Here is a 15374-nt window from a genome sequence, read left to right as displayed (position 1 = left end):
GTCTTTTCTACACTTGATCTTGGCCAAAAGGCTGAGAAGCAATTGGTATTTTGTCTTTCACACTAAATAACTTAATTTACCCTCTCTGTGCTAGGGACCCCCAAATCTGTGTATCCAGCCTAGTCCTTTCTGTTGAATTTCAGACCCATAGACCCAACAGTCCATTTGTCGTCTTCTATGGTTGTTTCACAGGCAAACCCTATACCCAGTTTGGTCTCCTCAACTAATGATGCCACCAATCCAGTTGCTCAAGTCAGAAAACCGAGAAATGACTCTTTTCTCTTCACGCCCAACTCCTGTATATAGTGTCCTAACTATCTCTTAAATCCATTATCTCTCTGCCCCCAACTGCAACCCCCTCTGGTACAGGCCAGTATCATCTCTGAAGTAGACTACCAGTCAATTTCTTAACAGTTCTCCCTGCTTGCCCCTTGCAATCCACTATCCTTGTAGACTAAATAGGAGTTTCCTAAAATGCAAATATGATCATGTTACATATATTAGTGAAGTATATGCATGTTGCAAGTTTAAATCAAATAAAAAGGAATTTTCTTTCTTAGCTGAACACTTTAGGAGTAGTCTAGTTTCGGTTACAGCTTGATCCAGGGTGCAGATTATAATCTGTTACCAAGCTTTGCCGTATAGTTCTGTCCTCTCTGAGTCAGCTTTAACTTCAAGTTGCCATGTCTTATGATAGCAAGTTAGTTGCAGGAATTTCTAAGTATCATATGGTCGCACTAGCCAAATCCAACAAGAAAGGGACACTTTCTCTCTCTGAAGCTCCAGCATTGGTCAGACTGTGTTATACTATCCCTGAGCTGCCTGGTGTGCCAAGGGGATTGGTTATGCTCAATATTTTTGGCCAATGTGAGGTCAACTCAACACAAACTATACTGGTTGACAGAAGGGACAGGGTGATAAAGAGAGAAGATGAATGAGCAAACATCTTAAGTGACTTAAAACACTTTAATGACTCTTTATCACTCTTAATGTAAGGGCTGCTCTCCTCATCAGGACCTGCAGTGTCCTGCATGATATGGTCTTTCCTTCTTCCCAGTCTCATCTTTCCTGGTCATATTTTCAAACTCATGGGTCTGGTCATACTGAGTTCATTTCAGTTTCTAAATGAGGTGTTTTGTGTTTTTTTTCCTCTCTGCCTTTTAAAACAAGTCATTTTTTGACATTTGTGCTTAAAAATGGGTGGTATAGTGCTCAATATTATGTGTCAACTTGGCTGGGCCATGGTTCCCAGATATGTGATCAAACATTATTCTGGATGTTTCTGTAAGGGTGCTTTTAGGTGAGATTAACATTTAAATCAATGAACTTTGAGTAAATCAAATTCCCCTCCAAGATGTGTGTGGCCCTCATCTAATCAGTCAAAGGCCTGAGAACAAAAACCTAACCTCCCCTGAGCAAGAGAGAGTTCTGCCAGCAGACAGACTTCAAGCCTGAACTGCAACATTGTGTCTTTGGGTCTTGGGACTGCAGACCCATCCTGCAGATTTTGGACTTGCTAACATCCATAATCACATGAGTCAATTATCTCTCTCTCTTTCTCTCTCTCTCTCTCTCTCTCTCTCTATATATATATATACACATATGTACACACAAAACCATTGGTTCTCTTTTTCTGGAGAATTCTGACTACTGCAGGTAGATTAGCAAAAATAAAATAAGTTGTTTATAAATTCCCCAAATTAGGTGAGAAGTCATACAGTGACATCATGCCATATGATAGTAAGAGATACAGATTTGCATAGGAAACGATGAATTTCAGCAGATCTTTATGGAAGAGAGGAAGGGAGTATGGAGAAACTATAATTGGGCTAACCAAAAGCCATTTATATCCTCCTTCTCTTCTGAGCACGTCTACATAGAGGCTTTTAGAAAGCTAAACTTTCCAATTTCTCAGCTTCCCTTACAACTAATCAAAAGTGCCCAAGAAGAGGTTCCATTCGTGGAAAAAGATAAAGGCAAAGACATTCTGAGACTTTCTGTCTTTTCTGTCCTTTTCACCTTTCTACCTTCTTCCTGCCTGGAATGTAGAAGTAAGGTCTGGAGATACTGCAGCCAGACTGCATTCATGCAGCAGCTGGCATGAGAGAGAATGCCTACATCATAAGGATGGCTGAGCAGAAAGGTGGGAAGAGACTGGGACCCTGGAAGCAATTTGGAGCCATGGAACCTACCCCCGGACTTTGTAATGCATGAAACAAATAAGCCTCTATTTGTTTTAAGTTACTATAGCAGGGTTTTCTCTTATCTACAAAGATCAAATTTTTCTTCTGGAAGGTAAACTGACATGATGAAAATTCCTTTAGGCAGAAAGAGATGCTGATCAGAAGGTTCCTGCTCCTGCAGGAAAAGACGGTGAGGGCCTGAAGGATTTAGTATGAGAGAAAGGCAAATAATCACCAATCTTTGTCAAATTTGTGAATTTTTCCCATCATTCATATCATGAAAACAATTATATAACTACATAATTACCAAATATTTAAATCAAAAATTATTCCCAAATAAAGCAAGGAGTCTCCTCGGTCTCAGCTGGATAAACCCAAGGGTGAAACAAAACAAAACAAAAACCTCAACCATGTTCTTGAGACATGAGAATTTCATTTTATTGCTGCTCTGAGAATACATCTAATTACTCAATCATGCCAATTAAATAGGAAGTTCACCTGCTGACAAACAGCCATCTTGGGATATAACAGAATAAATTGTAGAAATAATTGGATTTTCTAATCAATATTAACTTCATCATATTACACAACTACTACTTTCCTTTACATTTAGATACAGCATTTTTTTCTTATAATACGTAAAACTTTCCATTGTAGCAAAGTCTCATGGTTTAAAAGATGAATAATTTAATCCTTTTCTCAGTGAGCATGGTTATCCTCTCTGAAACATTATTTTCACAAACTCTTTATCCTTCTCATTAGTTAGCCATTAAAAGCATAAATATCATACTTTAGCTGAAACCATAGAGCTGTATCTTCTAACACAACAACTCCATTTTGTGTGTGAATTTCTGAGTTGACTTATTTTAACATCACTTTTATAATTATTCTTGGATTGTTCTGTTGTCCTACATATGTGTGAAAGAGTACATGAAAACTGTTCAGTTTTCTAGATACTTGAAAATGTTGGTTGGTTTGTTTTTTGTGGGTTTTTTTTTTTTAATCAGATAGAGGGCTAGTATCCAAAATCTGTAAAAACTTATCAAACTCAACACCCAAAAAACAAATAACCCAGTCGGGAGATGAGCAGAAGACATGAACAGACATTTCTCCAAAGAAGACATACAGATGATCAACAGACACATGAAAAAATGCTCGATACCACTCATCATCAGGGAAATACAAATCAAAACCACAATGAGATACCACCTCCTGCCTGTCAGAATGGCTAAAATTAACAAGTCAGGAAATGACAGATGTTGGTGAGGATGCGGAGAAAAGGGAACCCTCCTACCCCGCTGGTGGGAATGCAAGCTGGTGCAGCCACTCTGGAAAACAGTATGGAGGTTCCTCAAGATACTAGAAATAGAGCTACCCTCTGACCCAGCAATTGCACTACTAGGTATTTATCCTAAAGATACAGAAGTGTTGTTTCGAAAGGGCCCTTGCAGCCCAGTGTTTATAGCAAAACTATCAACAATAGCCAAATTATGGAAAGAGCTGAAATGTCCATCGACTGATGAATGGGTAAAGAAGATGTGGTGTGTGTATATATATACACACACATACATATATATGCCTACTATATACTATATGCCTAATATACACATACATATATACCTACTATATACGATATGCCTACTATATATATATACACACACACACAAAATGGAATATTAGTCATAAAAAGAATGAAACTTGCCATTTGCAACAACATGGATGGAACTAGAGGGTATGATGTTAAGTGAAAAAGTCAGTCAGAGAGAGACAAATACATGATTTCACTCATATGTGGAATTTAAAAAACAAGACAGATGAACATAGGAGAAGGGAAGGGAAAATTAAATAAGATTAGAAACTGGGGTGCCTGTGTGGCTCTGTCAGTTAAGAGTCTGTCTTCGTTTCAGGTCATGATCTCAGTGTCCTGAGATTGAGCCCCACATTGGGTGTGGAGCCTGCTTCTCCCTCTCCCTCTGCCCTTCCCCCTCCCCTGCTTGTGCACTCTCTCTCTCTCTCAAATAAAATAAAATAAGATAAAAACAGAGAAAGAGGCAAACCATAAGAGACTATAGCTAAGAGAACAAACAGGGTTTCTGGGAGTCGGGGAGGTGGGGAGGATGGCTAAATGGGCGATGGGCATTAAGGAGGGCACTTGTTGGGATGAACACTGGGTGTTTCATGTAGGGGATGAATCACTAAATCCTATTCCTGGAACCAATACTATACTGTATGTTAACTAACTTGAATTTCAATTTAAGGAATATTAACAGAAAAAAAAGAGCATAAATACTAGTGATAGAATCAGGACATCAGAAGGCATGCTCAAAACATTTTGATAGGTATTGTGAAATTGCCTTCCAGAAATGTTGCACTGGTTTAAATTTTTATTTTCCCATGCTAGGAGAGCAGACATGGAGCTATCCTTTCAATATCATTTTAGACAGAAAAGCAGACCCTGATTAGAAATATTTGCCAGGCAAAAGGGAGGTGGATATAATTTCAAGCTTGTGTGTGTGTGTGTGTGTGTGTGTGCATTTGCATTTGTATATATGTACTACCTGACTTTAAAATGTTTGCAGACCACTAATTATCTTGGGACCAGAGCCAATTGTAGCTTTGAGTTCTATATCTTGGGACCGGGGTTCCAGAGATTCAGGCAGAGTCCTTTATTAATTAGCTGGATTCCTCAGCACAGAGGATTCAGAAGCCAGGAAGAAGGCTCTGAGACAAGCTAGTCATATCTGCAGTTTTAGAAACAATCATGGCTCAGTGGGTTAAAGCCTCTGCCTTTGGCTCTGGTCATGATCCCAGAGTCCTGGGATCAAGCGCTGTATGGAGCTCTCTGCTCAGCAGGGAGCCTGCATCCTCTCTGCCTGCCTCTCTGCCTACTTGTGATCTCTCTGTCAGAAAAATAAATAAAATCTTTAGAGGGAAAAAAAAAATCTTTGGTCTTCAAGAAATCATTCCTAAATGAAGGACATGGACCAAAGAGAACCAGTGGTTAAAGACAAAATAACAACAAAGGACCAGTGGTGTTCTGAGGGCCGAATTCCATTTTCAGAAATTCCAATTTTTGTTGAGTGCCTACTATATGCCGGACTCTGCTTTAGGTGCTGGAGGGCCTCATGGAAAGTATATTAGGGGAGGATATAGATTTTTTTAGATGGTAAATTAAGAGAAACATATTGTAAGTTCCATGGTGAGATATAGATATAGTTATATCTATCTATATATATATGTCTTTAGGGTTTTCTATGTACAGTATCATATCATGTGTGAAGAGTGAAAGTTTGACTTCTTTGTTGATTGGGATGCCTTTTATTTCTTCATGTTGTCTGATTACTGAGGCTGGGACTTCCAGTATTATTTTGAACAGCAGTGGTGAGAGTGGACATCCCTTAGTGTTCCTGACCTTAGGGGGAAAGCTCTCAGTTTTTTCCCCATTGAGGATGATACCAACAGTGGGTCTTTCATATGTGGCCTTTATGATATTAAGGTATGTTCCTCCTATCCCTACTTTTTGAGGGCTTTTATCAAGAAAGGATGCTGTATTTTGTCAAATGCTTTTTCTGCATCTATTGAGAGGATCATATGGTTCTTATCCTTTCTTTTATTAATGTGATATATCATGTTGATTATTTTGCAAATATTGAACCACCCCCGAAGCCCAGGAATAAATCCCACTCAATCGTGGTGAATGGTCCCTTTTTTTTTTTTTTTAAGATTTTGTTTACTTATTTGACAGAGATCACAAGTAGGCAGAGAGGCAGGCAGAGAGAGAGGAGGAAGCAGGCTCCCCACTGAGCAGAGAGCCCAGTGATGCCAGGCTCGATCCCAGGACCCTGAGACCATGACCTGAGCCGAAGGCAGAGGCTTTAACCCACTGAGCCACCCAGGCACCCCTGAATGGTCCTTTTAATGTACTGTTGGATTCTTTTTGCTAGTATCTTGTTGAAAATATTTGCATCCATGTTCATTAGGGATATTTGCTTATAATTCTCCTTTTTTAGTGGGTCTTTGTCTGGTTTTGGAATCAAGGTAATGCTGGCCGCATAGAATAAGCTTAGAAGTTTTCCATCCATTTCTATTTTTTGGAACAGCTTCAGAAGAGTAGGTATTTTATGCTCTTTAAACATTCACTCATAAATATGAACAAGAATGTTCATGACAGCATTGTTCATAATACAAAAAACCTGGAAATATCCAATTCCTCCATTATTGGTGGTATAGTTAAATAAATTACGGTATCTAATGAAAGAATGCATTTCATTTCTGCCACTTGAAATATAACTAATAGACTACTGAATATGATCTGTGTGTACAAATAAAACAAAAACACATGAGTAGATTAATAGGCCCGGGTACAATATGGGTACATTTACATGAATCTGAATGTGCAGATTAGATATTGGAATATATAAAAATTTTAACACAGTTTTTCTTGTGCTCAGAATTTTAAACGCTTTTAATATCTCCAAATTAAAAATTTGTTTAATATTTTAAACAGGCCCAGTGCTTATGCAAATGCAATATGGCAGTGTCAACTGAGCTGGAAACAGTGCCATCTTTTGGCCAAAGTCCTGAGTTGGGAGGGAGTTTGGGAAGTCTGAGGGACTGACCACCAGTGTGGTATGGTGCCCCTCCTTTGCTCTTTTTAGGCATCACCTTTTGTTCCCGAAATAGGAGTAGTTGTCTACAGTACTTTACAATTGATCTTAAGAAGTCACATAATCTTTCTCTCTTTTTATTTCATACTCAGGATTTACAATTTCCATTAATAGATCCAAATACTTCCGAGTTCTAAATAAAAGTACTTTAAAGTATGATTTTTATCACAGTGTCATATAGTAGTTTGAAAGCAAACCATCCCTAAATTCTCATTAACTCAACTTTAATTCTCATTGAAGTGTAGCTAATATGTTACCCTGGAACAATTTTATGAATATTTTGAAAGAATCAAACATGTCTGGGTATTTCAGATGTAGAGATGGGTGACCGTTTAGTCTGGTGGAAAACTCTCAGGATTTCTATTGCAAAATCAGACTCATGATCTTGGGTTTTGGGGGCATCTTTTTTTTTTTTTTTAAATGTTAACTTCCACATAACAGAAAAGAAAGCAGAAAGATATAACCATCCCCTCATTTGCAAAATCGACACGAATGTAAGAGTACGGCAAGAGTTTAACAGGCCTGAAAGAGGAAAGTGATAAATCCGCAGACCTGCTAGAAGCGAACATGATGAGAGTCTACAAAGTTGGCCGGAGTGTTCAGAACAGATGAAAGCAACATGGGCTTGTTATCCAGGTTGTATGCTGCATCTTGATGCAATGCCATAGAATAAAGTCATGAAAACCGTGGAAAATGGCTAACCCATCGTGAGCTTTGTCGTTTTTATTAAAAAGCTACATTCAAACTGACTTTGGCTTTTCTTTAACTTGAAAAAAGCCACCCCAGGAAAAGTATTCTTTACAACCAATCGTATACCAAATATCACCTCTATTAAGCTCTATTTGGGAATTGTTACTTACTGTCAGTCATTAAGAGACCTGGTTTAGCTGTTAGTACTCACGTGCTAATAATACCAGTAATGAGAGCAAGGACTCTTGTGATGTGTGAACATGAAGCACTGAGCAGACTACCCATCTTGACTAAGATCAGTGGTAGAACAGTGGGTGGCAAATGTTTTACTTCACAAGTGTGGGGCAGGGTCCTTTCATCTCCTTAATGCGAAGGAGTAAAATACTAGGTAGGAAAGGTCAGAAAATAGCTAGAATGAGCTGGTTTAAAGGACAGTTTTGTGGAAGGGAGAAAGCACGAAGGAAGCAAAAAAAGAAAAAGGAAAAGCCATAAATGGGAAAACTCTTGGTAAACCTCACTAATTTGGTCTAATTATGGTGAAGAACAGTCGGAATAGTGATATTTTAAATATATTATTTCATTCATTCAACCAATAACTCACACGAGCCAACATTTATTGGGTGTCTTCTGTGTGCCAAAGATTAGTCACAAAGGTTGGAGGAAAATTATGATGCCTCAGCCCTCAGTGAGCTCACTGCAGCTTCCTTTCAAGCACCCAAAATAACAGAATGGGCTGTGGTCAAGAATTGCTTAGAACAGATCCTTAGTGCATGCATTGGTTTTACCACCTAAATTATACTAAGGCTTGAGGGACCTTCTGTATATTGTTCCACTATTTCAAAGGGAAAGATCGCTTCCTGTTTTGTAGTATTACTACCAAAGCTACAGTATTCCTATTTGTCACATTTATCTGGCTTCCAACCCTATATTATTATAAATAACATAGCAGTGGACATCTTCATGAACAGAGTGTCCCATAGTTTAGATGATTTCCTTACTCTGGTTCTCAGAAATGGGCTTACTAGCTCACATCTAAATCATTCTTGGAGTAATGCCAAATTGCTTTCTAAAAGGTGAAATCAATTTATGGTAGTGAGATGCATGACAGTAAAGAGAGGAGCAATTTTATATTCTTGTCACATGGTCATCCTTTATAACTAATACTTTCAGAGTTTTTATTTAATGTTCAAATCACATGAGATTATTTGAAAATAGGTATTTCTACAATTAGGTTTTTAGCATGTGATTTTCATGCAAACAGTAAATATCTAATGTTATAATTTAGTCTTGAAGAAAGTGTGAAGTAACATGTCACATGAACATGAACATGTTTCATGTTCTCATTTTACCCCAATAGTTCATCAGGGCACTTGAAAACCACTAAGAGAAATGTAGAGGTGAATCTTATCTACACTCCAGTAAATGTGCTTTAAAAAATTTTTAGGAAATTATAATCTCATATATCACTCAATTTACTCATATTTTTTATTATAAATGAGACAGTTGTTATTTGGGAGAAATACTAGGTTTTTTTGGGGGGGTAGCAATATTAGATTTAAGACAGAATAAAACAGCACTAAACAGTGCAGCATAACTTTTGATGTCACATGCTTAATGCCAAATGATATCTTTTTGGAAAAATATTAATTTTAATAGTCATTAGGCTATTAAAATGAACCTCTTAGAGCTTTGTTTCATTTTGCTTTTATCAGAGTAATTTATTTTTTTAAAGATTTTATTTATTTATTTGATAGAAAGAGAGAGAGCAAACACAAGCAGGAGGAGCAGCAGGCAGAGGGAGAGGGAGAAGCAGGCTCCCCACTGAGCACGGAGTTCGATGCAGGACTCAATTCTAGGACCTTAGGACCACGAACTGAGCCGAAGGCAGACCTACTCAACTGAGTGAGCCACCCAGATGCCCCTTATCAGAATAATTTAAGAAGTTTAAAAGTAAACTACTCAATGAACATTGAATTAACAAGTGAATTAATTTCTAACACTCTTCCTTCCTGATCCTGTAAGGAGATAACTGAGAGTTAATATTTTCTATTTGTATATTATTAATGTTTTAAGCCTAAATTCCACTTCTCAGCGTGTGGAGCAGCTACTGGCTTTTCTCAGTGAAAAGCTAGTTTATTCTCAAGTGGAAAGACAAGCTAGCTGCCGATACTGGCGAATAGAAGGTGTCACATAAATCAACAAACAAATGGAAAAGTTAAATTCAGGATCACATATGCAAGTACTTTTAGCAATGGGAGATGAGCCAGGCACAGTTCAGTGTAGGCAGCACACGGTCTGATAAACACAAGTATCCTTATGCAGACAGCTGATCAGAATATTTTAGAGCACAGCTGTCCCATAAAATCAAGCCCACATGATTGCTGCAGGTACACTGCTTGCTGAATCCATTCCCTGATCTTAAAGTCTGTAAATTGAATTTCTGTACACTGAGCTGCTTTTTTTTTTTTAAAGATTTTATTTATTTATTTGACAAAGAGAAATCACAAGTAGATGGAGAGGCAGGCAGAGAGAGGGAAGCAGGCTCCCTGCCGAGCAGAGAGCCTGATGCAGGACTCGATCCCAGGACCCAGATATCATGACCTGAGCTGAAGGCAGCGGCTTAGCCCACTGAGCCACCCAGGTGCCCCTGTACACTGAGCTTCTAATAGGAGGGATACTTTATGGACTCTGATGCCCGATTGCCAGGGTTCAAATTCCAGCTCTGCCATTTACTAGCTGTGTGATTTCAGGCTATTCTTAACCATCCCATGCCTCAATTTCCCTCTCTGTTAAATTGGGACAAAAATAGTATCCAGCACATAGCGTTGGTGGAAAGATCAAATGAGTTAATACATGCAAAGCCTTAAAATAGCACCTGGCACATATCAAGCACTCTAGGAGTGTATGTTGCTATTATTAATTTCATGATTATTAATTTTTATTACTATTTTTATCTGAATTTAAAGAAAACCTTATGTCGTTGGGGCTCCTGGGTGGCTCAGTGGGTTGGACCTCTGCCTTTGGCTCAGATATTGATCTCAGGGTCCTGGGATCAAGCCCCGCAGCGTGTTTTCTGCTTGGCAGGGAGCCTGCTTCCCCTTCTCTCTCTGCCTGCCTCTCTGCCTACTTGTGATCTCTTTCTCTGTCAAATAAATAAAATCTTTTAAAAAAGAAAACTTTATGTCTTTATTAAAAAGTCAAAATGCTATTGAATGCTTTTACAAATATAATCTGTATTTCCCAGGGCACAGTACTTGGGGCCCCAGAATACAGTATCCATTACACAGTAATGTAAAGTAAAAGGCTTACAGAGAAGAGCGAAAAGTTTAAGAGTCTGGCATTTCTTGTTTTGAACTACCTCCACCATTAACTTATCATGCGACTCTGGGCTGTTTACCTCCTCAACCTCTCTAAGCCTTTAGAAGGAGAATAATATTATCTTGCCTGATGTGATAACCAAGAATGAGATAACGTAAGTGGAATGTGAGATACCTAACAGATGGCCTGCTGCATAAGGACCTCAGTTCTTGCAGGTCCACAAGGGGCCCTCCATGTCCCTCTCTGGCTCCCGGCCACTTTCAGCAAGGTCTTACTGTTCAGCCTGGTGAAACCAAACACTGCAGAGCAACACCCAAGGCAATCACTAACTAAAAACTCAGTGTGTAAAGATATCATTGGTAATATAGGAAGTATTATAATGTTATATTTAAAAAGGTTTACAAGTCCCTATTTTTTAGACAGGCACACTAAAATATGAGCCAGGGTAATAGATGTGATTTGTTTTTAAAATGCTTTAGGGGCACCTGGCTGGCTCAGTCAGTGGAGTGCCCAACTCTTGATCTTGGGTCACAAGTTCAAGCCTGATAGTGGGCGTGGAGCCTACTTAAAAACAAATAAAATAAAATAATAAAGTGCTTTAGCAAGGGGAGACATAGAAGAAGAAAGGATACATGATACAAATGTGACAAATACTGGATAATTGTTTAATCAGGAAGAGAGGTAAATGAAGATTTGTTACATCATACCCTTTAATTTTTAGTGTGTTCAAACATCTTCATACATGATAAAAATTCTGGAAAATTTAAAAAACTCTCACATTTCTAGAAGTAACACATAATCACATTAGTCACAAGGCACATGAAGCTTATCTAATATTCTAGGCATTTTATCCCATTTCCAAGAGTCCAAGTCAGATCTGGCCATACATTTCACTGAATCCTTCAGGCTTCCAAGCCTAGCAGAATATGTCATCTAATTCCCAAACAAATATTTGTCAAACCTTGCTTAGGTCAGGAAAATGTTATTTTCTCCAAAGTCACTATAATGGACACTTAAATATCAATGTTTACAAAAGTGAGGCCACAATATAGATTTAATGAACCTCCACCACACTACACCAAGTAAAAGAAGCCAGACACAAGAGACATGTTATATGATTCCATTTACATGAAAAGCCCAGAAAAGTGGCTCCTGGGCTGGAAGTCGAATTCACATTAACTGTTCATGAGCATGAGTCCTCTTTTTTTTTTTTTTTTTAAGATTTTATTTATCTTTTGAGAGAGAGACAGACATAGCAAGAGAGAGAGAGCATAAGCAGGGAGAGGGAGAAGCAGGCTCCCCACCAAGCAGGGAACCGGATGCGGGGCTCAATTCCAGGACTTTGGGACCATGACCTGAGCTGAAAGCAGACAGATGCTTAACTGAACCATCCAGTGCCTCTGGGCATGAGTGCTCTTATCAAGATGATGGAAATATGCTGAAACTGGATTAAGGATGTATGCACAACTTGATGATACTACTAAAGGGGTGCCGGGCTAGCTCAGTCAGTAGAACATGTGACTCTTGATCTCTGGGTTATAGATTCAAGCTCCACACTGGGTGTAGAAATTACTTAAAAATAAAATCTTATGTTGTGATCAGCACTGGGTGTTATATGTAACTAATGAATCACTGAACACTACATCAAAAATTAATGATGTGTTATACAATGGCTAACTGAACACAATACAAAAATAAAATTGAGTCTTTAAAGAAAACCTTCAAATTACTGAAAGTCTTGGACTTCTAAACAGGTGAATTCTGTAGTATGTAGTACCTCAATAAATTAAAAAATATATATATCTAGATGGATCACAAACTTGTAAAAAATCACTTATTAGGTATGATAAAGCATTTTATACTTTAGAAGAACTATAACTAGCACATCAATTTTGATTTTACAGTAGCAATGTGAACTTTTAAAATAAATGTTAAAAAAGATGAATTAATTTAAATAATTGACTTGAATGAATTAGCTTACTCAATGCATTCACATATTTAAGTTAATAGAAATGATGATACTGACAAACCAGAAGTTTTGGTAAATGCTAGTCTCTGGGTCATTGATTCCTACGTGATAAAACTCCAACTCTGTGTGCATGTGTATTTGTGTTGTGTTTTTTAATCTTCGCATCAGATGTAAAAATTAAATGGGATAAATGTTGACAAAGATGCTATATAAATTGCCAATGCTGTACAAAGGAAAAAGAATGGCCTACCAAAAGTGTTTCTATTTTAATATAAAAGAAATTCCAGCGGGGTTATGACAGATAAGAAACCCTCCAGGTGGGGGGGCAGAAGTAATTTAACAGGTTGCCCAGGCTCTTTTCCTCTGGGGATTCAATTTCTCTGATTTCTTTCTTCTGCAAATATTAGTGAATCCCTACCATAAACCATTAGGTGGTAAGTCCTTATTCTTGATCTTCCTGAGGTATCTAGTTGCCCTCCTCCTCCTCTCCCCCTTTTTCTCCCAAGTCAAAGTGCTCTACCTACAAAAACTTCCTGCCCCAATGGGGTGGAGCATCCCCAAGTCCTTTTCTGTCTGCAGGTGGCACAGCTGAAATGAACTGGCATTTTTGATAGTTTTCCAGATGTTAAGGGAGAACCCCACCTCCCATGCCCTCACCAGCCAAAGTACAGTCAAGTAGTCAAGTTTTTACATTACAGAATATCAAATTGGAAGAGTGGAAAAAGAAAAGAGAAAAAGCGAAAAGAAAAAAGAAAAAGAAAAAAAAAGCTCTCCCATCTCCAGCTGGATTTCAGTTCCTAAACTTCTGTTTCTTACACCCCTTGTTCTTTCTGAGGAAGCGAGGCTTTCCTACCTTTCAAGAAAACAATGAGGGCTCAGTGGCATTTAAGTCCCAAGCCCAAGTGAACAAAGCAGCTACTATATTCTACGTCTTCATCCCCATAGAAACCTGGAGCACCCTCTTCCCTCTGATTCCCAGAGTCAAGGTTGGTTTTTCAGCAGATCCTTGGTGGTGTTACAGTTATTATTATTATTCTGAAGTTAGTTTGGCTAATTAATAAATCTAGGGTCCTTTTGAGGTTTCATTTTTTTTTTTTAATGTTTTGTTTATTTGGCAGAAATCACAAGTAGACAGAGAAGCGAAAGTAGGCTTCTTGCCGAGCAGAGAGCCCAATCGGTATAAGGCTCCAAGCAGAGAGCCAGATATGAGGCTCGATCCCAGGGTCCTGGAATCAGGACCCAAGGTTTTAGCCCACTGAGCCACCCTGGCGGCCCTCCTTTGAGGCTTCAAACATTGTACTAAGTTCTCTTTACTTCAGCTATCAAATTTGCAAAGGCCATGAAAAAAAAAATTAGGATAACGCCCACATCTCCCTGCCTCAGGGGTGCAGAGTGCTCTCCCAAGGTTTTGTTTCATCTCCTGCCAATTCTAAAAGTGTATGCAAAGCGGATACTATTACCCCTTGCCCCGAAAGGAGAAGGAACGTGCCTAAGAAGAAACAGCTTGCGAGCTGTTGACAGAGTCAGCATCGACACCTGTTCTGGCTGACCTAAGTGAATTTCTCTCTTTATTCCAAATTCCTTAAGCGGAATCACCCCTCTGGGCAAGTAAGGACTGCGCTCAAACTGGCGTTAACTGACTCCAGGCTGGGGGGGTGGGAGGGTAGTAAACTCTCGGGAATGCGGGCTTTGCCCCCTCCTACGAAGGCCGGGTTGTCTTTGTATTTTGGCTCAGTCTAGTTGAGGGTATCTCTGGCGTAGCCTATTTTTAGAGTTACCTTGAGAATTCTCCTAAGTAGTTTTGTTGATTCGCTCAGCAACACAACAAATCACAGAGACGGAATAGGAAAATAAGAAAACGCAAAGCACGTGGCGTACAGAATCTTCCTTTCTTGGCCTTTCTCCCGACCCGTAGCCGCGCCCTATTACGACTGCGTGGAGGGGGGGGCTCGCATATAAATACCCGTCTTGGAGCGTCTCGTCGCCACAATCTCTTCCTGTTCTCGGTGCGTCTGTTGTGGCTTCTAGCTGGGACCGCAGTGGCCGTGAAGATGGCGTCTACCAGCCGGTTAGTACGTCTGGCCGAGTCGGGCTAGCCAAGGGGCGGGCGGAGAGTGGCAGAGTTGTTAGGCGGCCACCGGGGCTGCCGCGTTGGGCAAAGCGCTCCGGAGGTGCGGGGAGAGGCGGCTGACTGGCTGGCCGACCCGGACAAAGGCACTTCCAGACGGCAGGGCTGTCAGGGGTGTCGCAGGGGGTACCGAGCCGTCGGCGTTACCATTCCAATGTCCTGGCTTGTTTTCTCGCCCAGGCATCACCCTGCGGGGGCCCCTGTGTCCCCAGCCCCTGGTTTCGCGTCTTTTGGGGATATTTAAACCGTGTTTTTTTCTTGTTAATTTTTTCTACGCTTGTTTTTCCAGCTGTGGCTCAACCGGCCCACGATCTTTTCCAAAGAGCGGGAAAGGGTTAGTTCCAGGCCCTTATCGATCTGACAGCTAGAAAGTTAGGGACGTCAGCCTGATGGAAACTGATTACCATCCCGGAGGCCTT

General features: G+C 39.6%; 1 protein-coding gene across 1 annotated transcript in view; it reads left to right on the top strand.

Annotated features, from left to right (window-relative positions):
- The first annotated feature begins 14828 nt into the window (after window positions 1-14828).
- The window catches only part of GTF2B (general transcription factor IIB), a 33276-nt gene continuing 32730 nt past the window's right edge, over window positions 14829-15374 (top strand). The window contains exon 1 of the mRNA XM_044238640.1: window positions 14829-14895. Coding sequence (XP_044094575.1) covers window positions 14879-14895 — 17 coding nt within the window. The 5' untranslated portion in view covers window positions 14829-14878. The remainder of the gene's footprint in view (window positions 14896-15374) is intronic.

This window comes from Neovison vison, chromosome 2 (genome assembly GCF_020171115.1).
Source record: "Neovison vison isolate M4711 chromosome 2, ASM_NN_V1, whole genome shotgun sequence".
Lineage (NCBI taxonomy): Eukaryota > Metazoa > Chordata > Mammalia > Carnivora > Mustelidae > Neogale > Neogale vison.
This window is presented reverse-complemented; position numbering and strand designations above follow the sequence as displayed.